At 43.4% G+C, this 23570-nt stretch overlaps 1 protein-coding gene across 4 annotated transcripts in view; it reads left to right on the forward strand.

Moving 5' to 3' along the window:
• mllt3 (MLLT3 super elongation complex subunit) overlaps nt 1-11807 on the forward strand; it is a 33072-nt gene extending 21265 nt beyond the window's left edge. For all 4 annotated transcript variants that reach the window (XM_087838990.1, XM_087838991.1, XM_087838989.1 and 1 more), the window contains 8 exons: nt 418-528; nt 3177-3749; nt 6565-6634; nt 9237-9369; nt 10196-10292; nt 10404-10466; nt 10578-10649; nt 10976-11807. In XM_087838990.1, the coding sequence (XP_087695116.1) occupies nt 418-528; nt 3177-3749; nt 6565-6634; nt 9237-9369; nt 10196-10292; nt 10404-10466; nt 10578-10649; nt 10976-11098 (1242 nt within the window). In that variant the 3' untranslated portion in view covers nt 11099-11807. The remainder of the gene's footprint in view (nt 1-417; nt 529-3176; nt 3750-6564; nt 6635-9236; nt 9370-10195; nt 10293-10403; nt 10467-10577; nt 10650-10975) is intronic.
• Nucleotides 11808-23570: the final 11763 nt, after the last annotated feature.

Below are 23570 nucleotides of genomic sequence, written 5' to 3' on the forward strand. Positions count from 1 at the left end.
TAGCGATTTTGCGAGCCCTGCATTTATCTGTTACTCTAAATCTTCATGATACCCATCTTTACCTGTACATGTGAGAATCCTTTGTTGTTCTTTCTTTGATTGTTGTTGTTTTTGACGCAGTTTTTTCAAGTCAGTTACATGTACATGTGAGGCACTGATGTCACTGGGATGACTGGGATGAAATAGATGTAATATAGAACAAATTTGTACAAAAGTGCTCACACAAGCTGCTTGACAGTAAAGCTGAACATTCTTTACTGATGTCCTCTTTTCTGGTACTTGACTCTAAAAACACAGTGATATTACTCAGTAAATGACTGATTCATTAGCAGCTTTCTAGGTAGAGACTGAACACTCTACATTTACTGAAAGCAAAGAACTCTCTGCTCATTTAAGCTGCTGATTTTCCTTTGGCAGGTGATGATAATGCAGGAGGGCTCAGCCTCCCTGTTTGGCTCCCACCTCAAGCTGGCAACACTTCCCAACAGCTCTGACACAAAGAAAAGCAAAGGCTTTAATGCGTCCAAGGTCAGTGTCTCTGTTCTTTACCTTGTTAGCTTGCAGCACTGCTGCTACAAAGGTCGCTCGTTTTGCAGCAAAGACCAGCTGCTGCAAAAACGTTGCAGCACAAGCATGAAATATGTTTTTTAAACCTCAGGGTGATTCTTCCTTGTACTGCACTAAACGCTTTGGCCTGTCAGGGCCTGGAGCCTCTCCCAGGGTGCACTGGTGTTTGGTACTAATTTATTTATTTTGTTTTAGATGAATCAGTGAATACTAAAGCTACAATATTGTTAGTTAATATACAAAAATATCAATCAATAAATAATAATATGGTGGTAAAGTTTATATATGCTAAAAGCTTGTTGCTAGGCAACATGATTATGTCATAATGTGTATAATTGAGCTGTGGTGAACAGAACTGAGATGATGTTGTGTGTGGATAAGAGTTTTCTGTGTCTATTATTATAGGATATACTGTACAATGTAAAGCTTGTTGTGATTTGTTGCTGTGTGAATAAATTGAATTGAACTGAGTTCAAACCGAGGTGCTTTGGCCTATTCTTAGCAGGAATGTGCCTGAATCATCAGAGCTGCTGTCATTAGACGTATCAGAAGGACTAGTTGTTTAATGTTAACGTTTTAATTGGTGCCCAATGGGAGAATATTGTGTCTCCCATACGCAGTCGTCGCAGACGTGAGCTTCCTCCGAAGGTGGGTAGACTTTTGCTTTGTGATAGGGTGACGAGTTCAAGAGGGACTCGGACTGCAGTCGATGTCCTTCTACATCGAAAGGAGCCATTTGAGTCGGCTGCCGCCGGGGTGAGGTGTTCAGGGCGTGGCCTTCTGGGAGGCGGTCCCGGGAGAGGTTGCTTCTCGGCTGGCTTGGGAATGTCTCTGTTTCCTTGGATAAACTGAAGAAGGCGGTTGTTGTGAGGGAGCTCTGGGCTTCTTCACTATATTTTTATTTGTACTGTTTCTAGCACGTCCCTAGGTTTCATGTGAGGCGCTCTGCAAACCAAAGTCATTATTGATATATTTATTTTAATGCAAAGACCCGTCAGAGGAAATGGATGATCATTTATGGTGTTTCTATGAATTGCATCAATGTGCATCATTAATAATGCACAGCACAATGTGCCACAGTGTATTTGTTTTGTCATATTTAATAGTGCATGAACATCTTTAGTAGTAAGTCATCTTCACATCATATTTTACCTTTAGATGAGAGACTGGAGCCTACAGTCAGGTACAGGTACAGGTGGGTCACAAATGTTCAAATCAGTGTTTTTATGCCACCTGTGTTATTTTGGTTACCAGTAACCAAAATGTTTTGTACCATGTTGTGCTTTAATGTTTTAAATATTTTGTCTTTTTAACGTTTTAAACATTTTTTTAAACATTTTGAAAATTGGAAAAAGGGAAAATAATTCCTCAGCAGCAAAGATGTCATCTTCCCTTCTGTGTATATGCATGAGTACATGAGTGTATGTGGTAAGTTTAAAATTTAGATGGCACGATAGCAAAAACATGTTTTATAGCTGGAACATGAAACCAGAACAACTGCTGTTAAAACCTCAGCAGGTTAGTTTGGAGCCACTGCTGCAGCTGAGGGTTACCATCAGGTTACCTGTTTCTGTTCTGGGTTTAGTCTGGTGTTGGAGGATAACGTGTTCATCATGCACGATGTGAGACGCACACAGTGTGTTGCAGTGTTTCTTAGTTTCACACCAGCCGTTTGGTTTTCCTCGTTTAGTCGGCTTAGAAATGATTGGCCAGGAACATCCCTCATTTTTCTGAGATTGCTGGGATCCACTTTATAATATCTGACGTACATCAGAATGTCAGGGGCCGAAGATTTACCTGTGTGGATGTTTGTGGACAAAGAAACAGATATTTAGTGTTTTACAGTAATACAGCATCAGTGTTTCGCTGTACAGTTGATCATTGCAGTGTAATTCACGTTTGTCAGCCAATATTGGGACACTGCGTGAAATGTAAATAAAAACAGAGTGCACTGATTTAGAACTCATATTTATTCAGAAAAACTTGGTTTAAACTATGAAAATGTAGAAAAATATTAGCAACACATTAGCAAACAGAATCAGCTGATCTGTTCCACACTTTGTTTTTGTGTCGCACAATCAGCTTTGGTTTTAACATCAGCGGGAGGGACAGTTAGGATTAGACCCAATCAGCTGTTCAGATTATGATCCCACAGACTGGGACGAAACCACAGCTGAGCAGTGTGACTGCGTCCTTCAGGAGGCGCCTTGAAGCTGTACTGTCAATAAAGCTTTTTGTACAAGTATTCAATAAGTTTCAGATGGTGTGTTCAGCACTTTTCCCTGCATTGTTTTTCATCACTATGCATAACTTAATATTTGCACGTGTATGATGTCTTTGCATGTGTGGACTGAGTGGGTTTCATGTCTACAGCACCTTTAAAAACATCTTTGCCTATAAAATCGGTGGCGTGTTCGATACTGTATCAGCTGACAGCGCGTGCAGCATCCCTTTTCCTTGTGCCTGAACACTCTGAGCTTTACGTGTTTTTCCCGTGTAGCTTTAGTCTTTCTCTTTTGTTATTGTTTTGCTTGATGTCACTTTTCATCTACAGCTACTTAAATATCCGACGCTACTATCTGATCTCCTGTGTCTGTTTCAATCTGCAGGATGGCTCTACAGGAAACGCTTTCCTCATCATGGCCACAACCACCAGCACTGACAACAGCAGCATCTCCAAACTCCACAAGCCATTTAAGGACCATAAAGACAAGACCCCAAAAGATTTAAAAGACCCCAAAAGTGCCTTCAGGGACTCGGGCTGGGAACCCGGAAAAGCCCCCAAAGAATCTTCCAGGAAACCCAAAGAGAACCAGCCACTTAGAGAGATCAATCCTAAGATGGGCTTCAAGCAGCCCAAGTCTTTGTCTAAGGAGCGTAGGACTGAGGGGATAACTCATGTGTCGAGGTTAAACAAGCGCTTGTCCGGCCTCGATGGTGACGATCACGGGACCAAAAGACGCAAAAAGGGGTTTGTGAATTCCTCGGAAATGCCGATTTCAGAGTTAGACGGTCAGAGTTTGGATAAGAAACTACTGAGAGACAGATCGCAGCTGCACACCAGTAAGCTACGAGCAGAAAGCGAGGACGCAGACCTCAGGAGCGCGTCCACGCTGCCGCCATTCCAGGACCTGGTCGATGCTAATGACTCTGATGTGGAGGACCAGTCTGCCAGATCGGATGTGAGTAAACGTGATGCTTTACTGTCGTTACAGCTGGGAATGAGCTCATCTACTGGCTCTGCTACATAGGTACAAGTAGAAGGCACATCTTCTCCTTGATGTATATAAACAACCACCAGAGATGGTTTGTGGGGGGGCACAGTAAACCTGGTGGAAGTTCAGGTGCGTTCGTCTGCACATTGATTGGTTTGGGAGCAAACAGCTGATGATGATGTCGAGTATCTAACAGAGCGTTTTCTTCAAACCCGCCAGCCAAATTAGGAAAATGCTGCAGTTTCATGAACAGGCTGACCTTTGACCTTGTTGCCATGCCCACGCTGGTTTGCAGAGAACCCCATAAAGATGCCGTTTTAAAGCCAAATCGCAGACGAGAAAGATTTATGGTTTTACAGCACCTGAGGAGAAACGAGGGCCGTAAATAGCACAGCTCCTCTTTAATTCTTTTCGCTTTGAAAGAATCAAACGGCTGCGTCACAGCGTTTCTTTATGCAGCAGTTTTTATTTCTGTTGTCGGCGATTGTATGAAGTGCAGCTCTTTTACGCATCGTTCTCTGCCGCGTGGTTAGTCAAAGCAGTTCTCACAGAGCGGCACCGAAACCTGTGTTTTTGTCATGAAAGTAGCTTTGGGGTGGGGGCTGCTGCAGCTACTGGTTGTAAAAAGCATGTGGGGTGACAAATTCCAGGCATTTGATTGTGCCCAGGCTAGCAACCCTGGTGGGCCTGAGGCGACACAGCCCAGCGCTCCCATTGCTTCATCTTTGATCTCAGAGTTTGGGAGTGAGTGCTCGGATAAAAACAGCAGAGAAGGAAACGCGGACGAGGTGATGACATGAAGGAAGGGAAACTGGGTGTGACCTCCGACCAGCACACGTCTGTTTAAGACGAATCCGTTTTATTTCCATGGCGCCGCATCGTCGAGGCGCTTTGTGCTGGATGGTCAGGATCCCACAGAGATACTGGTGTCTCAGGATGCTGACGATAAAAGTAAAAGAAAGTTTATCATCTCTTTGATTCAAGTGTCCACTCATCATCATCACACAGCACGAAGATAAGAACATTTAATTATGTAAGAGTGTCTTAAACTTCAAACATGATAAAAATATCTTTATTTTGAATGACAGTATTCAGTGCAGTGTTTTTCTACATTCAGCTGTTTTAATCACATCCCAGGTTTGATTTGTTTGCTCTTCATGAGATGTCGTCTGCTGCTCTGGACAATCCTCTCTCTTATTTTCAAACTGTAATGAGTGCCAGCCATCTGTTGTCATTAGCTTTGCAGGTTAGCGGGATTCATTATTGTAGGCTGAACAGATCACAGATGGGATATTGATCTGTGACAGAGCGGACTGTGGACGCGTGGAGGGTTGCTCGCTGTGCAGAGCAGCGGGGGAACCGTAGCCGAACCCATTGTTGGGAACTAGTCAGAGGAAATCCAGAGCAGATGAATCGGGTGGTTCGAGCAGAGCTGAGGCAGAGCGCTGCGAGCTGTGGATGTGAGAGCTGGCATCAACTTTTCCTACTTTGTTCCCCGTGGTTTCTAAACTAGACCGTCAGACAGTTTCCTGGATGGGCTGGGAGTCGCTTTATTGTCTCTTGATGTGATTGGGTTTGCTTACTTGGAGTAAAGGAGAACAAAAGCCGTAAACAGGAGTGCCGGTCAGATTTATGACACTTTGAAGAAGCCTGTAAACCAGCAGAGCAGCTGTGCGCTCTGTTTCTCCTCACCATGTTTTGCACTGTGAAGGTTTCCTTATGTATCTGTGCTCGTACATTGAAACACGTTTAAACGTGCACTGTCATTGTTTAAGTCCACATCTGAAAGAGTCAAACATCCTCACGCTGGGCTGTATGAGCCTCTGCTGCCTGTGGGCAGATGCTGCTTCAAGAAAGGGTTTAAAAGAAGAGATTTTCATTTTTGGCTTTTATGAATCCAAACTACAGACGTGTCAAACACATACATGGACATGAAGGTAAGGACTGTATGGAAATGTCAGCACACACTGTTTCATTTGAACTTTTCTCTGTGTGAGCTGTTATAAAAGGTATAAAAGGCTTCAACCTTGAACATTTACACACAAATCTAATTTTCTCTTGATGCTTTGCCGACCCAACAGACGATGGATGGCACTGTGACACCAGGCTCCTGTTGGAGCTTTTCCTTTTTAAACTAATGTCAGGACAGATAGTTCTGACATTAGTTTAAAAAAGACATCCAGTGCTCTCTGCAGCCTCGTTTGTTTTTTATGTTTGTATTTATTTTCAACAAATACAAACTTTGATAAATAAACATATTCTTAATAAAGAGAGTCCCCCTCACTGTAACTCTTAATTCCTGTCCCTTGGAGATGGTTTGAAAGCCGAACATGTTCAAAGTGGGAACACTGGTGAGTCCAGGTTGGTCCATTCCTGCTGGGTTTGGTCTTCTTTCAGCACATACATAATAATAACAGTAAATGGTAAATGGCCTGTATTTATATAGAGCTTTACTAGTCCCTAAGGACCCCAAAGCGCTTTACACATCCAGTCATCCACACATTCACACACTGGTGATGGCAGCTACATTGTAGCCACAGCCACCCTGGGGCGCACTGACAGAGGCGATGGTGCCGGACACTGGCGCCACCGGGCCCTCTGACCACCACCAGTAGGCGGTAGGTGAAGTGTCTTGCCCAAGGACACAACGACCGAAACTGTCCAAGCCGGGGCTCGACTATTCATTTGCTTCTTTGTTTGCAGAACCGCCACATTCAGTCAAACAGCAGTTTGAGTCATATTTTTATCATTAATCGCTGCCTGTTTCTCTTCTTCCTCCCAGTCTGAGCAGCCCAGTCCAGCGGGTTCCAGCTCCAGTTCAAGCTTTGCTCCCACACCCCACAAACGGCAAGGTAACCGACTTGGACCGTGCACACAAGTTACAGAGTTTAGTTTGTGCTGTTTGTTAGTGACACTAACATCATACGTGACACTTCGTGCAGCCAAAGCGATGGAACCAATAAACTGCACCGCTTTGAGTTGTTTGTGTTTTCGTGATTAGATTTATATCATGAGTGCCACGTGAAATTAAACATAATCCTGAGCAAATGATTTAAACTGTACAGGCACATGTGTTCAGGGCCATTCAGCAAACCAACAAACAGCCGCCTTGCACACATGCGTGTGCTCAGCAGCACCGTAGCACGTGTCAACAAATCAACAACAGCACAGGACAAAGGGGGATGGGTGGTGGGGTGTAATCAGATAAAAAATCTGTGATAACAACAATTATCCTAATAGATCTTCAGCTGCTTGTTGGGAGAATCTGGGAGAGGAAAACTAACGTGAGCACAAAGTGTCTGAATGTTTTCCCATCGTCACTTTCCACGATGCACAGAGGACAGGGGTGATGTCAGGATGTGACGAGACTATAGTGAGTCTGTTGTGTTACACAGGTGGAAGTATTCAGTCTGGCAGTGTGACGCTTAAACAGTGTTTTTAACATCACTTTAGGTCCAGCTGACATAAACTTATCACACTCACTGGTAGAAAGCAAAGAAAGCAAAATGATGCGTCCAACAGTCTGTTGTCATGCAAGCGTAACACCAAGTACACAGTGGTAGCCTAACACTTATTGTGTGCCCTGTAGAGACTGTGGTATAGTTGTCATAAGGTTGCTACACTGTTACTAATTAAAGCTAACATTTCCTGTTGGATTAAACGCTCCTCAGCAGCAGGATCGATATTGAACAGTGTTGTTTCACCGCCTCCAGCTGACACGCAGCACCCCTGCACACAGGCAGACACACAACCTCTTTCCTCACTACGACACATGTAGCTGACATTCATAACAATGCACAGCATTTCCCAAGAGGTCAGCAAAACTCCAATGTAAAGAAAACTGAAGTGTTACACAGTTACCATAATCGTTAACCTGCTTGGTGGGAATTTAACATGTTCACGATTTGTTAACTTAAAATGGAGATAATTAGCTGTTATCATTAAAGTGGACATGAAACTCTACATGTATGAAGGCACCATTGAGCCCTGCTCTCAAAGGTAACGCTGTCTGTGCAGCTGGATTTAAGAAGTGCTTAAAGTTTAAGTTTATATAACACGTTTACCGACATCAGCATGTGATGTCACTGGGTTGGTTAGTTTATGTTAGCTTACTAGTAGCTCGGACCATGCCTCTCCTCAGCCAGGGCTCAGCTATTGCCCATTGTTGGAAGTGGGTGGACCCGAGTCCCTGACGCCCCATGCAGGACTTGCCAATGAGTCTTGGTACTATACCATGCTGGAATAGCCAGACCTTGAATTTGCCTGGTATGCCTGAACCTGCATCTTATGTAGCCACTCTACATCCTGCTCCTGCAGTGGATGAACTCTCATTTCCAGCCCGCTGGCACAGACTTTCCCGGGAAGGCTGAGGAGAGTGATTCCTCCTACATATTCTAATATGAACCATAAGCTTTATTATTGTAAAGTGGAAGCATTAACTAGCTGTGTATATCATATTGTCTGCAATCATACTGGTACAAATTCTTACGTGATACAAAACTGTCATACTGAGATATCGTTGCTGTAGCAACACCAGGTGTTTATGATCCCTAGTGCATGCAATTAAGAGACAAGCCTGGGCATGTCTGGGAGTGAGAGCCACATGTGTCAGTCTGCAGTGCAGCAACTTCAGGAACCTCCAACAATCACAGTGCTCTGCAACATATGCGACACACATGTGACAGGAAGAGCAAACAGTGGATGAAAGTTACTGATACGGTACATGGTGCAAGACCAAAGCAGCAGGTTAAAAAGCTCAACTCATGACCCAACATCCCAGGTAGAAGAGTCTTCAGTTTTATTGTGAAAACATTGTGCAGGTTCCTGAAGAGTCACCAGGTTAAGTTACTTTAGTTACTGTTTAACAAAAGTTTCCAGGCCAAACTACGACTAACACTAACCCCATTTCTGTGCTAAATTTGACTTATTCTGTGTTGCAGTGCCACTTTAATGCTGCTGCAAACGGCACTGTGTGTCATCAGTGACAGTAGCTCATTGGAAGCAATCACTGAATGCCCTTCATTTAATCAAACTTAGAAATGCTGCAGAAAATCTCTTTTTGTGTAAATTATCAGAAACATTATTACCACAAATCTTCTTAAAGTATCACTTTGAGCCTGTAGACAAACGGGCACAGCCCTGGTTTATAAACTTTTACTTTGAGTTGGTTCAGAAAGTTGAAGACGTCGTAAGAGAGGCTGCTAAATCATTTTGAGATTGAAGAACATGAGAGAATCATGTTGTTTTCCTGAGCAATGAGAACGATTGAAAACCAGAGAGGAACCAGAACCAGAGCTGTAAGTCAGCCATGTAGATGTGTGCATGTTCCCTTTGAAAGTCAGATACACCGGTCCACATTTGCTGAGCTTTACACGTCACAATCTGCTGCTTTCTGCTTGTATTTCTGAGGTTTAAACTGCAGTGACTGTGACTTTATTGAACTGTTCCACTCAGTGCTCGGCCCGCTGCAGTCAGTGATGCAGGATCTGCACTCGGACGACGACGACGATGACGATTCAGACGACGACGACGTGGATTCAGACACGGATCGAGCAGCCCACGCACACCTCACACACCACCAGCACAGGTTAGTAACCCGAGGGCAGCTTTTTGAATCGCTGAACCGCACACTAGTTTGGTTTCATAGAGAAGTGTGCAGACATTGGTAATGAATTCCTTTTAACCAGGATATTGCTATTATGTGGGCTACTTTGTATCTCACATGTTTGTGCAGTAGAGCCAGCCTTTAACAACAAACCTGTAAAATGATGAAGAGCCACCATTTAAATCTTGGTTAAAATTGCTTGGGACAGTTTCTTAACGTTCTTTCAACGTGCCTTTTACTAACACTTCAAGCATTTCATGTAAGCTCTTTCCATCTCTCTCCACCATCCTGTTGGTGGTCGTGCCGTCAACCTTGGCCAAAAAGCATAACTTAAATGTAACCAGATCATCTCCGTCTCCAACAGTTGGCCGGTTTTCTATCATCTATGCGCTCATTATCTAACTAGCCCAGGGGTGTCGAACTCCAGGCCTCGAGGGCTGGTGTCCTGCAGGTTTTAGATGTGTCCTTGATCCAACACAGCTGATTCAAATGGATAAATTACCTCCTCATGATGTCCTGAAGTTCTCCAGAGGCCTGGTGATGAACTAGTCATGTGATTCAGGTGTGTTGACCCAAGGTGAGATCTAAAACCTGCAGGACACCGGCCCTCGAGGCCTGGAGTCGGACACCCCTGATCTAGCAGGCCCGTCCCTGACACTGATTCTGCGAGAGTCATCCTCATGTTAAAGACCGTCCTTCGTCTCCACTCTCTCAGATGCTGCTCATGGGGGATTTTCATTGTTAGCAGTTTTTAGCTAACAGCTGAGACAAGTTTTAATGTCTTTATTCTTTGTGACTTCATACTTAGGATTAGTTTAAGTGATGGCAGCAGAAGTGACAGCTCCTCCCATTCCCCGCTGTCGTGCAGTGAGGCCCCGCCCTTATTAAAGTCTACTAATAACCAGGTAATCATATCAGTAATATACTGGCTTATGTCTTAGATCAGCATCATTGAAAGCCACAGTATCCAGGTGTGTGCGTGACCCTGGGCGACTCTTTGCTCTTCTGTCTGTCAGATAGTGGAAGTAAAAAGTCCCACCAAGCAGAGCAAGCAAGACAAAAGCATGGAGTGTGATAAGGTGAGAAAGAGTGTCTTTGGTTTTTAGAAACAGTGCGTGTAATGTGGAGTAGACTAGTAAATATTCTGAAATATGGAAAGTGTTTTTATGTCTTTGCTGTGTGCTTTTCAGGTTTACCTGGATGAGCTGGTGGAGCTGCATAAAAGACTAATGACACTAAGAGAAGGTCACATACTGCAACAGGTGAGCTGATGTCAGCAGTGTCCAATACGTCCATCTGACACAAACCCACTTCTACAAAGTTTGGGATCCGTGTCAGATGTAAAAACTGAATTCAGTGATTTTCAGATCTCAGATTTTATTCACACGGTTTAAATCGACCAGTTTAGGGAAACACGTTCGCTCAGGTCGAAGCTCTCTTCTTTCTGATTGGCCAGCTGAGAGCGTGCTGTGCCTGCAGCAGATGATTAGATCTTAGACACAAATAATAAAGTAGTAATGTAGAACTATTAGTTCATAGTTTACTTTGGCCCAGCCTGTGCTCACCACTCTCACTTTCTGTCTTGCAGATTGTAAACCTGATTGAAGAGACCGGACACTTCCACATTACAAACACTACGTTTGACTTTGACCTTTGCTCTTTGGACAGAAGTACAGTAAGGAAGCTGCAGAGCTATCTCGGGACGTCCTGAGGCACGCAGCAGTTGGGTGCTGGATCCGAGCCTCTGACTCGTCCTGAATCAGTTCCAGCTGTAGTTGGCGTGTCTAAACCTCACAGTGGGTCCAGCCTGCTGCTTCGACCCCCCCTGAACAAAGAGTTCACCCTGCTGCAGAAATCGGGGGTAGATGTACGAGATCAGGATGTCAGCAGGCAACAATCTGAAAACTTGATATGAAGGGTTGGTGGGTGGGAGTGATTCTGCTGCCATGTATGTTGTTGTTTATCGTGACAAATGCATGATCAACTTTGCCTTACAACTTTGTACGTCTTATTTATTAAATTTAATTTGCAGCTGTGTGTGTGTGTGTTGGGTGGAAAAAAGTGAAACAGGACTTTGTTGAAGAGCTCTATAAGGCACAAGTCTGACCAGTAACACTACTCTGCTTCGGTCTCCGATCAGATATCCGATTCATTCATTTCCCTGGGATCAAACAGCGTCCGCACACATGCATCTCTGTTGTTCTGTTTTGTTGTGTGCGACCTCACAGTTTGCAAAGACGTGTGAAATATGAAGAAGAATCCAGCTGGAGGTCTGGATACAAAGTGACATCAGTTGAGAGCGCCGTCGTCTGAAAACTAAAAGTTGAGAAGTTTCTCCAGTTTGTTCTGGAGTTAAAGCTTTAAAAAAACTTTATTTGTAAGTGTGTCTTTATTAAAGCCACCTTTATGCAAACTCTGAACTTTGAATCCACTGGAGCTTTACAAAAATCTTTGGCCTCGTCTCCTTTAACACAACTACTGCTGCAAGTGTCCTTCCTACATAGGAGTGTAGGGAGCACATTAACATAAAGGTCCTTCTGAGAATAAAGTGGAAATGTGCAGATTAGTTATTGCAACTAAAGCTGATCCTGAAGCATTTCACCAGCTCACAGTGCAGCCGTGGCACTTAAAACGACTGTAATCGCCACATTTCAGCGTTTTTCTCTAAATAGATTTTTGACTTTATTCTCAAAATGATCGATATTGTTTTTTATCTTACTGTGGTCCTGTTACTCTGCTCTACAAAGTGAACTCATTTTACCAGCTTTAAATATCAGCTGAACTCATGTCGGCTGCTTTAAAACCTGTTTAATGTTGTTTAAACAGCAGGGCATGAATGGCTGCTCGCCTGTGCTGAGCACTCATCTTTGATACAGGAGAGCTGCCTCTCAGGAGGTCCCGCCCACTGACTGAAACTTCATTTCTTAAGCTTGTGCTTCTGATCGTCTGCCCAAACACAGATCATGGGTTCAGTTGGTTCAGGATGTTTGTACACAAAGATCCACTAACACGTGGAGTTGTACAACCGACCCAAAACCCGTAGGAGGAACCGTTAACAGGTACTCTGAGGTGTGGATGTGTTTCACCTGTTAAAGCTCAGCGTGAGACGAGGCCACAGGGACACGTGACAGTCTGATGAGGATGATTTCGTATTTTGAGGATTGAATGAACCATAAATGTTCTGTATGATGTACAGATCGCCCACGTGTGGATGAGCTGGTTTTTGTATGTGCGTCTGAAGTAGCTGTGTACACTGCACAAATTGTGGTGTCAGGCCCAAAATGTTTGCTGTGTGCATCTTACAGCAGCCTCTGATCATTAGTTCAAAATATCAGCTTCTAGCACCACCTAGTGGTAGCATGTTAAAACTGCTGCACAGCTCCCTGAAGTGGGTTAAATGATTTATCTCATCTTTATTCACTGTTTGTATTAAGTTACTGTGAATGACGCATACAGAGCCCTGCCTTTGGTTCAAGCAGACTTACTCCACGATTCTGTGACCATCGTTACCCCCAAAGTCGATGTCTTTGCCTAAAAACATGTAAAATGTTGTTTCCTGGTTAAAGCAGTCACAGGACATCATACAGGAAGCTAAAATAGACTGATTGCCCCCTATTGGCTGTTAGTACAGGCCGACAGCTTCACCCTTCTGTACTACACCTTAAAATAATATAAACTCATCAGTGACACTAATAAAATTGTGATTATCTGACCAGTTTTTGATGTGATGCTTTAAAAGCAGTGCGTTTCGTTATGGCTGACAGCTGCAGAGGCCCCTGTTTAGATTACACTAACTGTTCTGCATCCTTAAAACTAACCTGTCTGTTCCAACAACAAACTTTAGTGCAGATGCTAAACTGTAGTGATGTACTCAGAGCCTGGAGACCCAGACAATGCCACGTTTCCTACAAGCTAAACAAGCAAAAACAGTTTTGGGTTGGACTTCATGTTCCTGCAGCTGGAGGATTGGCACCTTCTGTATTTAATTCCATAACAGAATCTGAGGCCATGGTCCTCAGCTGGAAAAGGGAGGAGTGCCCACTCCAGGTCACCCCACCCACAGTGGGCTGATCTCTTAGACGGACATTAACATCCCCCACCCCTCGTCAGGTTTTCCAACTGCTTTGTGGATAAGACGTCTTGGACGATCATCTTGGATGTTGCAGGAAACAGCAGGATGTTTCATCCCGGGGATGGAGGTGCCATGTTTTTGCTGATGTTCTAAATGAGCTCATCTGCACAGCATAGTGGAAGCATGTGATCATTGTAGTCTCACCTTCATGCTACCACTGCTACTGCTATTGTAATCATTTATTTAAACAGCATTATCTCTGGTGGACACGATAAAGGCTTCATTACGAGCCACGAGGGTTTTGTGTTACTTTTTTAAACTAAAAGGGAAAGTCCCCACTGAGACTCCTTTAAGCCATTCTCGTTTGAGCTGAGGGAGAGGAGCTGGGTACAAAGGAAGAATGGAACCGAGGGGTGGGAGAACGCTTCAGCGGTCCGGCAAACACTTCCTCCAATAAAACTGGGAGACCTTCAAAATAACCTCCCGCATAAGAGACACAGAGACATCGACTGTCACGCTGGCATAAGGCCAAGGAAGTGAAAAGCTGCCCACCCACCAAACCCCACCCTCACCTCTGCACATGATGACACGTCTGCCCTTCCTCACTCGTATCACTGCCTGCAGCTGTGAAGGCAGGCTGCTTGGGGAAAACACACTTCCTTCACTTCTACACATAAGCAAGTGCAACTGACTGATTTCATTGTAAACTGTAAACAAAATAAATATTAATTCGTTTAAAAAAAGTGTTCTTTGAGTTTCCTTGGCATATTGTTTACAAACAAGCATGTTAGCACAGCGGATTTATCACTGAACACAGTAGTAGCTCGATCTGCATGTTTACAAACCCTTTGTAAGTAACCAAGTTCAAGCAGCCACATATAGACTCATTAGACTTTGGCTCAGTGACGTGAATCAGTTGAGATGAAGCCTTGCAGATAAAGAAGATATCCGACATCAACAGCACTGTTCCTTGAGGACTGCAGTGCTAATAGGACCGATGCAATGAATGCTACTATCATCAATTTGGTTAAATGGTTAATCTAAACTCTAAGCTGGATAACTAAGCTAATAAAATATTAACCGATGCATCTCAAAGTTGGGACAGGGCCATCTCTACTGCTGACCATGAAACAGACCTCTTGACCCACTGTTAGTTTAGTTTTAGTCATCATGCGACATGCAGTCAGCTGAAGCAGTGATGTGGTCACTCAGTGAAAATGCAACATCCAGATGAACAGAATACACATGCAGGGATCTCAGCTGAAACGTATGTTCTACTGTCCATAAAATATGGAAATATGAAGTTTTACATTTTAGAGCGTTCCAGCTTTTGTGTCACGTTATGGCATTTATTCACCTCAAACATACAGTGTGCACATTGACCCACTGCAAAGTGAAGATAATCAAAATTAAGCTATGAAATCACAAAAAAAAAATCAGGTTCCAGCTCACGAACAGTTTTTCCTCCTCAACTCATTCCCGTTTCTCCCAGCGGGGAAGCTGACAACAAAGTGAAGACCACCAGAGTGTATGTGGCCTCTGTTTGCAGAGGGATCCTCGACCACCCTGCCATTGTCATCAAATTTGCAAAGAGCTGCCATAATTCAAACACGTGCATGGATGCTATGCTTTTGGCTCGCTCGTGTCCATCATTTCCCCCTGTGGCCAATCATGTTGGCCTTCCTGTTGCTCTCCTGTGGAATTCTGGGTGGGGGGCATTTCTGTCTTCCTCCCCCACCCTTTTGCTCACAAAATGCATACAAATTAGCGGTTCAAAAAATTCAATCAAGTTATGTAAAGGACAAAAGCAAGCAGACTTCAAAGGAGCGGGATAAGGAGGCATGCTGCATACAAAGGCTCCGGACACTTCTTTCAGCACTCAGACCCCCTGCACCAGCCAAACGGACCCAGCCTCTTGGAACAAAGCCCAGTCCTGAACCTGGTCTTTGATTTCAGGGGTCTTGGCACTGCTCCTTGCTTTGTTCGTCTTGATGGAGCTACGCTGTGTAGCAAACCGTGACCCCTGCAGCCCACCCCGTTTGCATGAGGCAGCACACACAGTCATACATGCAGACAAAGCCAAACTTCCATAAGACAGGAAATAAGAAGAAAGCTGACAAGGGGGAAAAAACAGTGTGCTGACAATACAGTCTCATCCCCGACAGATTACAGGCACCGTGAGCGTTGCTGCCAATTGTGCCCGTTCTGATAAATTAGTCATGTGTGATGGTGCGTCTGAACCCCCGACCACCCGACTGATCCCAGAGTGAACCTGAACAAGGAAGCAGGAAGGGAAAGAAAAACCAAACTTAGATTCCCCGCTCTCCTTGAAACCGCCCCATTGTCTGTGTTGTCCAATGCCGCATTTGTTTTTTAGCGTGCTAGTTTCTACTCCATTCTCAAGCTTTTATAAAAATCTAAGATCGGATAAGTTTATTTAATTTACTGGGGTTGTATTTGAAGAATTACTTGCAGTAACTAACTGTGCACGTCTGGAAACTAGAGGCAAAAGACACCAAGCAGCCAGTCCAAAAACAGCACCAGTAAGTACAGCAGGTCAAAGGTAACACCGGCTCTGCTTTGTTTTAGCTACTTTTACAGTTTAGCAAACTCAGACTCTGGCAAACCAGGTAAATCTCAAACTGACTTTTTTATTTTTTAGGTAGAAGTCCACAAGATGTGAAAAACAGCCCAATTTTTACAACACACCTACCACCATACTAATGTCTGCAGCCTGTTAGCAGCCCAAGTGAAGCAGCAGCATTACTTAATACTGTGGTAATGAGCATCGACTGTATAATTTGGGCTGACCTGACTGTGTTTGTGTGTTTGTAGGGCATACACAAGAAGAAAACCATAATCATTTGTCCTCATTGTAAACAGAAGCTAAACTAAACCCACTGCAAAAGAAAACATCACAGTGAAACAGTCCAAGGACCGCCCACGGGGGATCTTATCACAGCCACAGAACACAGTCTGGAGGTTTCAGCCTCTCCAGGCTGCAGGCCTTCACATCCCTGAGCAAAGACCAAGACATGCCACCGTCTGTACCCAGGGGGCGCTGTACCCTTTACCCAGTGCTGGACTGGGACAAAAAAATCGGCCCGGGCATTTTGACTAGAGACCGGCCCACCAGGTATTATAGGAAAAACCGTAAAGCCTTTGAATGAAAACAAACGCTGTTGTCACAGTGATGTACACTGTCTTGTTGGTATATATGTATCAGTCTAATAAACTTAAACCTACACCAGCCTCCCTATTCTGGTATTCTAAACAGTACCTGAAAGTAGACTGCTGGTCGAGTTAACCTCCTGAACTATCTAGAACACATGGTGAAAACCTGAAATTAAGACAGAGAAGACTAGAGGTGAGACATGATCATTACTGATTACTGATGACAGATATATTTTCATAAACCATTCATTTGCCACATCAATAAACAGCACGGCAGGGCAAAATATTTTTTCTAACATGGCAACCTTTAAAAAGTGAAAGGAGACAGAAAGACAGGTGAGAAAGAATAAAACTTAATTGACTTTTTGATGGCATTTTACACACAGTACTGGTGCAGTATCTAGAAAATGTGGGAAAATACTGGCAAAATCAGCTGATCATTGATCAGTTTCATGATTGAAGTAGAAACAGGAGAGGGGGGGGGGGGGGGGGGGGGAGAATGAGAGAAGAAGAGGCAGCTGTGCAGCAGCTTTGTGTCTTTTTCATTGTAGCTGAAGTCCGGGACAAACTGTGGTCCTTTTCACCTCAATAAGAAACGCGCAATATTTTCTCCATATGAGACCATTCCGTTTTTTACGGGACGGTTGGAAACTCTAATAACTAACCTTAGAAATAAAATAAGATAAAACAAGTTCAACATCAATAACATCATAGCATCATAGCACCCGCCCAGCAGTATATAAACTCCAGAAAATATGAAGAAAAACAGACAGGAATATTATTCCAGATTAAAAAAAACTTAAAAAAAAAAAACTTTAACTTTAAATATTTTGCTCTTCATAAAAATATATCCTGTCAAAATTATGCAAGTTAGAAATATGAACATGCTGCCAAAACCCCAGAAAAAATAAATGAAAGCAAACACATATTCTGGTGTGTGATGCAGTGATGTGCTGTTAACTCACCGGTACAGTTCTCCTCCTGCATCTTTACTCGCATCCTGCGGACTAGTCCGTTTTTTTCACCGCACAGCACCGGCGCTCCATCTGTTGTAAGTCCGTCAAGTTTTTCCCAGGGCAGTTTCATGTTGGTTACACTTTGACATACGTTTAAAAAAATGTATTTTCCTGTCGTTGTCCCGTGCATCGATTTAATGTCCAATATTTCCTCTCCATGATGAAGATGGCCAGATGTCCATCATGTCTGTACTTTCATCCACAGCAAGAGAGTATGCAAGAAAGTTTTTGCTTCTTTCACACACACTCTTAAATCAGTGGCCATCTCACAAACCCGATCAGCAATCGTATTTCTGCTCAGGCTCACATTTGCCAAAATCTGCGTTTTGTCTGGACACAAGACGTTGCACACCTTCATCATGCAGGAACGTATTTCCACCTTCTGTAGAGGTCACGTGTTTCCGGTTACTGTGGAGGTCCCAATATGGCGCTCCCCAGTGGCTGCAGCCAGACCCTTCTCGGTTAGTGTTGAGGTCGCAATATTAGCACCATTAGCAGGACACTGTGTGTGGCAAATGTTGGTAAATCAGTTTGTGCACATAACTGAAATGTTCCCCTCTCGATATTTAGCACTTTGACAGAGGAGCAAAGAGAAAGTCCCACGTCTTCCACACAGTTTTCTCTGTGTGAACTAGAGTTGGATGTCTCGAGACCGGTCTTGGTCTCGAGACCGGTCTCGAGACCACTTTTACGTGGTCTTGGTCTCGTCTTGGTCTCGACGGACTTTTGTCTTGGTCTCAGTCTTGGTCTCGACGGACTTTTGTCTTGGTCTCGGTCTTGGTCTCGCTGTCTCGGTCTTGCGCTCTCAAATCGACATAGTGTTCGGGAGATTTGGAGTCAACCATCAGCGGAGTGGGGGGTGTCTTACTGGGCTTAAGCCCGGGTCATTTTTTCAGAAGCATGGGGTTTTTTGGAGTGTAATTTGTTTGTTAGATGCCTGACTGACAACTGTATAAAACAAAAACAACACACGAAGCACAGAGCGCACCGTCGTAAATTCCCCCTGAATTTGGTATGATCCGAGCTTTGGCACTAGGCGACTGAGCACAGCACCCATGTGAGCGAGGGGGGGAGAAGCTGCTGCCTGCGAGTTTGCTGCAGGGGAGAGCTTAAGTTTGACCAGGTACCAACGGAAATCATTCGTACTGAACTAATAATGTAAATATGACGGTGTATCACAAAAGATTGATATCAAACTGATCACTTGGTTGCGTTACTTACTCTCCGAGTGAATCAACAAATGGATAAATAAAAAGCCGAACGACAATGCTGATTTTTTTAGAGAGTCTTAGCTTACATCTCATATTTTCAGTTGTTACCCTCCACGGCTAAACAAACTCTCTAAATCGGTTTCAGTTGTGTACTGATGAACACAACAATGGACATAAGGAGCTTCTTTCAAAGAAAAAACTCAGGTAGATGTTATTTTATATATTATGCTTCGTATGTTGTTCAGTATATCTATGCAAAACAAGAGGAATTTCAATACACAGCAGTATATTCGCAGTTGAAACCAGATATTTACATACACTTTAGGGAGAAAACATAAAACCTTTTTTTTTTTTTACTGTTAAACATCAATTTAGAGTAAACTTTTGTTTTAGATAAATAAATGTTGTAATGTCTTTTGAATTAGTTAAATGTCAGAATAAAAAGAGGGAGCTGTCTATTTTAACCACTTTCATCAAATGTAGGAGTACATATACACTAAGTTTATTGTTAATTACGATTAATTAAGAAAACTCCAGACGATTCCATTCTGAGCTTAAGAAGCTTCTGATTGGTTAGTAGAGTCCATGTGGGTAAATTGGTGGCACAGCTGTGGATGCATATAAGGCAAAACACAGAGCCTGTTTCTTTGAAATGGGAAAGTTTCTTTGAAAAATCAAGAGATGTCAACCAAAACACCTGGAAAAGAATTCTGGAAAAGAATTGTGGAGCTCCATAAGTGTGGCTCAATTTTGAATACAATTTGGTGCCATTTACACTTAAGAAATACAGACAGTTTCTCTCTTTACTCTTAAAGTTAACAAATATGCTTTTTATATTTATCAATCTAAAAAAAGAAACATTTAGTCTGATTTGATGTTACAATTAAAAAGTGTTTGTGTTTTTATCTGAAGAGTATGTAAATATCTGGTTTCCACTGTATATTTGTGTTTGGCTTGATTGTCAGCACAAAGAGGGAGAGAGAGGAACAGAGAGGGAGAGAGACGACGAAAATGACGACAGAACAGAGATGGAACAAGAGCAGGTGAGACACACGTTAGTCAAATGGTTGTTTGCCAAAAACCTATCAGAACATGTATCTCGTACCCAGTGTTGGGAAGGTTACTTTTAAAACGTATTCCATTACAGAATACAGAATACATGCCCCAAAATGTATTCTGTAACGTATTCCGTTACGTTACTCAATGGGAGTAATGTATTCTGAATACTTTGGATTACTTAATATATTATCATGCTGTTTACAACTGCGTGAATGTACTATTGCTGTGATTTATTACTGTTACTGAAGGTCCGCGGCTCCGAACCGTAGTAAAGGGACCTCTGGCTAATACGGTGGGTTCTGTGTCGGGCTAGCCGAAAAATAGCTTTACTTTGTTGTCTGGGTCAACTTTGCTAGCAAGAGAAAGAGAGAGGCGTTGAAAAGCTGCTCCAACGGAACTTATTGTTTTTGGAGGAAAACACGAACACGGTGTACAGTCGAGTCTTAATAGCTTACTTACAACTGGGCTCGTCAGGCTCTCTTCTTGGCTGCAGTGGTTATTATTATATTTACATGCTTCCAGCTCCCGTTTTTGCTCGATGACAACGTGTATGGCAGTCCATTCTCCCTGCAGCACGGACTACACTGCCTATGATGCTACATTCTTTAGAGCTATACCTGTAGCATTCTGCCTATTAGCTTAGCACAATAACAACAAAAAGGCCTCTCTCACCCAGGAAACACGCAGAGAGCAAGTGTCACCCTGTAACCATGGCAACCGTAACGCTGCCGCCTGGAACAACAGAACGTAGCTGTCAAACAAAACCCAAACAGTCCTGACCCGTGACAACATGAAACAGGGAAGTACCGCCGTGTAATCCATTTATTTCAACAAAGTAACTGTATTCTAAATACCACCTTTTTAAACGGTAACTGTAACGGAATACAGTTACTCATATTTTGTATTTTAAATACGTAACGGCGGTACATGTATTCCGTTACTCCCCAACACTGCTCGTACCTATTGTATCTTTTTAGATAGCGTTTGTTACTTTTAAAATTCTATATTTATTAAGTTATGCAGGCTTGTTTGCTCAACAAGGCTAAATAATTATATAAACTTTTCAGAATCTAAATAGTGTACTTGGGTAGAATTAAAAAATAAGTGTAGTGCAGGTCTAAGATGATTTTTAGTGCTGCTATCATCTAGTTCTAATTCTGGTTCTGTCTTGGTTACTGTTGTAGTCCTGTTTTAATTCTGGATCAGTTCTGGGTCTGGTTGAATTGGGGTTTAGTCCCTGTGTCTTGATACAGGCCCGATTTTGTTCTGCCTTGCTGCTTAATTAAAAAACTCGTTTAAGGTGTCCTGTGTGTGTATGTATGTATATATATATATATGTGTATATGTATGTGTGTATATATATATATATATATATATATATATATATATATATATATATATATGAAGTCATTCTTTTTTGAACAAAGCTCAAAACAGAGCCTAATAATCTTTCAGTCATTTCTACCCTCACTTAATTTCCTTTGGCTGCTCAGCTCTCACACAGTGGCTCAGCTACGCTCCAATCCCTCCATATTGTGGCCAATCACATGCGAGGATATAGGATAATATAATTAAGTGAAAAACAGAGAGGGTGAGAGACGCAACAGTCAAGTGGAGCATGCGTCTGTCCTCTCAGTGAGTGAGTGAGACAGTAGACAGCAGTGAGGAGGGCTGTGCGAAAGCAAAAACACATAAATATGCCCGAGACCCGTAAACGAAGCAGCATCTGGCTGCAGTTTAAAGACTTTTTTTGTCTCGGTCTCGTCTCAACTTGGTCTTGGTCTTGGTCTCGATACCCTCTGGTCTTGGTCTTGGTCTTGGTCTCGATACCCTCTGGTCTTGGTCTTGTCTTGGTCTCGGATTAGGCGGTCTTGACTACAAGTCTAGTGTGAACACGGACAGTGTTTCTTGTACCCAGTTTGTAGGAGCTGGGATTGGAGCACAGCAGCCTCTGTGTGGGATAGATGCAGTGCTCTGTAGTATAAAGCACTCTGTCAGTGAGCTGGACTCTCCAAACCAGCAGTCATCGTCTAACATCTGCCTTCTTCAGCTGTAACCGTGTGTTTCTCTTGTAAACTTGGCTCTGATCATATGTGCTGTAATATTCCAGCTTTGCTTCCCGATCGTGCTGCACAGTCTGCACATGCTGGCCGGCTCCCCCAAGCTGAGAGCAGTGGGACTGCGCCTCATGACCGCTCTGTGGAAGAAACAGGTTTGCAATAATAACGCATTACTGTAAATGTCATATTCATGTGTTCAAAGCTTCTGTTTGTCTTTGATTGTGTGCTGCTTTGGTCATGTCTGTAAGGACCGGGTCTACCCAGAGCTGCAGCGTCTAATGAGCCAGCAGGACAGCAGGGTGGTGCTGGGGAGGGACGCCCAGTGGGAGCAGATCCTGGCCAGGGCCGCCTGTGTCAGGGACATCTGCAGAGAGAGGTGGGTCCTCCCATACTTACAGAAACAGTGGGCACTTCCTGCATTCACTGGTTCATTCATTCAGAGGACTTTGCATGCACGATTGCATGCACGATTGCATGCACGATTGCATGCACGATTGCATGCACGATTGCATGCACGATTGCATGCACGATTGCATGCACGATTGCATGCACGATTGCATGCACGATTGCATGCACGATTGCATGCACGATTGCATGCACGATTGCATGGAGGCACGGAGAGACACAGGGATACCGAGGGGAACAACACAGACGAACCAGCAACTAACAGAGGCAGACACGAGGTTTAAATACACAGAAGGATAACGAGGGAATGAGACACATAAGGAGGGCACAGCTGGGAGTAATCCGACCTGACGAGACAGGGGAAAGTAAACTGAACACACTGAGAACAGACACGGATCTTCAAAGTAAAACAGGAAACACATACACGTAATGACATAACACACCAACTTAACACAGACAGGGGGACACAGAACGTAGGAACATGAACCATGACACAGAAGAGTACAAATACCCAAGGTAACCAAAACCACAGAATAATAATAATAAACTAAAACATAAACACGGAGTCACAGACTCTGCTGATGGTTGTTACAGGAAATAAAGAAACAAAAGGAGGGTGTGTTGTTCAGGAAGTACAGACTGTAGCTCAGCAGGTAGAATTACTAACTGGAAGGTTGGAGGTTTGATCCCTGGCTGCTCCAGTCTGCACGCCACGGTATCCTTGGGCAAGATATGGAACCCTGACTTGCTCTCCGATGCATCCATCATAGTGTCATTGTTAGAAAAAGAAGTGCTTGTGTGAATGAAGCACGCTGTATAAAATGCTTTGACTGCTCATATAGAAAAGCAGCTTATAAGAACTGGTTCATTTTCCAGATAATTCCACTATTAAGACAACAGACATTTGGGAGGCTTTCTCCTGAGAGTAACACTGAAAGTCTTGCTGCTCCTCCACAAAATGAACTCTTCAGTTTAGCTTTGATTAAAGACACAGCTCAGCTAAACACAACTCAAACTAATCTACACTATTTTTCTTTATTACGCAGCATTTTTATAACTATTTCCAGATGTTTCTAAAGATGAAAACAGAATTAAACTCCAGCCTGATCCGTTTCTGAGGTTCCTGACTCTGAACGTCCCTCAAACGCCTCTCTGATCGTTTCCTTCCGTCGCTTTTACTTTCGCT

Source organism: Neolamprologus brichardi, chromosome 3 (assembly GCF_056152115.1).
Source record: "Neolamprologus brichardi isolate AB-2024 chromosome 3, ASM5615211v1, whole genome shotgun sequence".
Lineage (NCBI taxonomy): Eukaryota > Metazoa > Chordata > Actinopteri > Cichliformes > Cichlidae > Neolamprologus > Neolamprologus brichardi.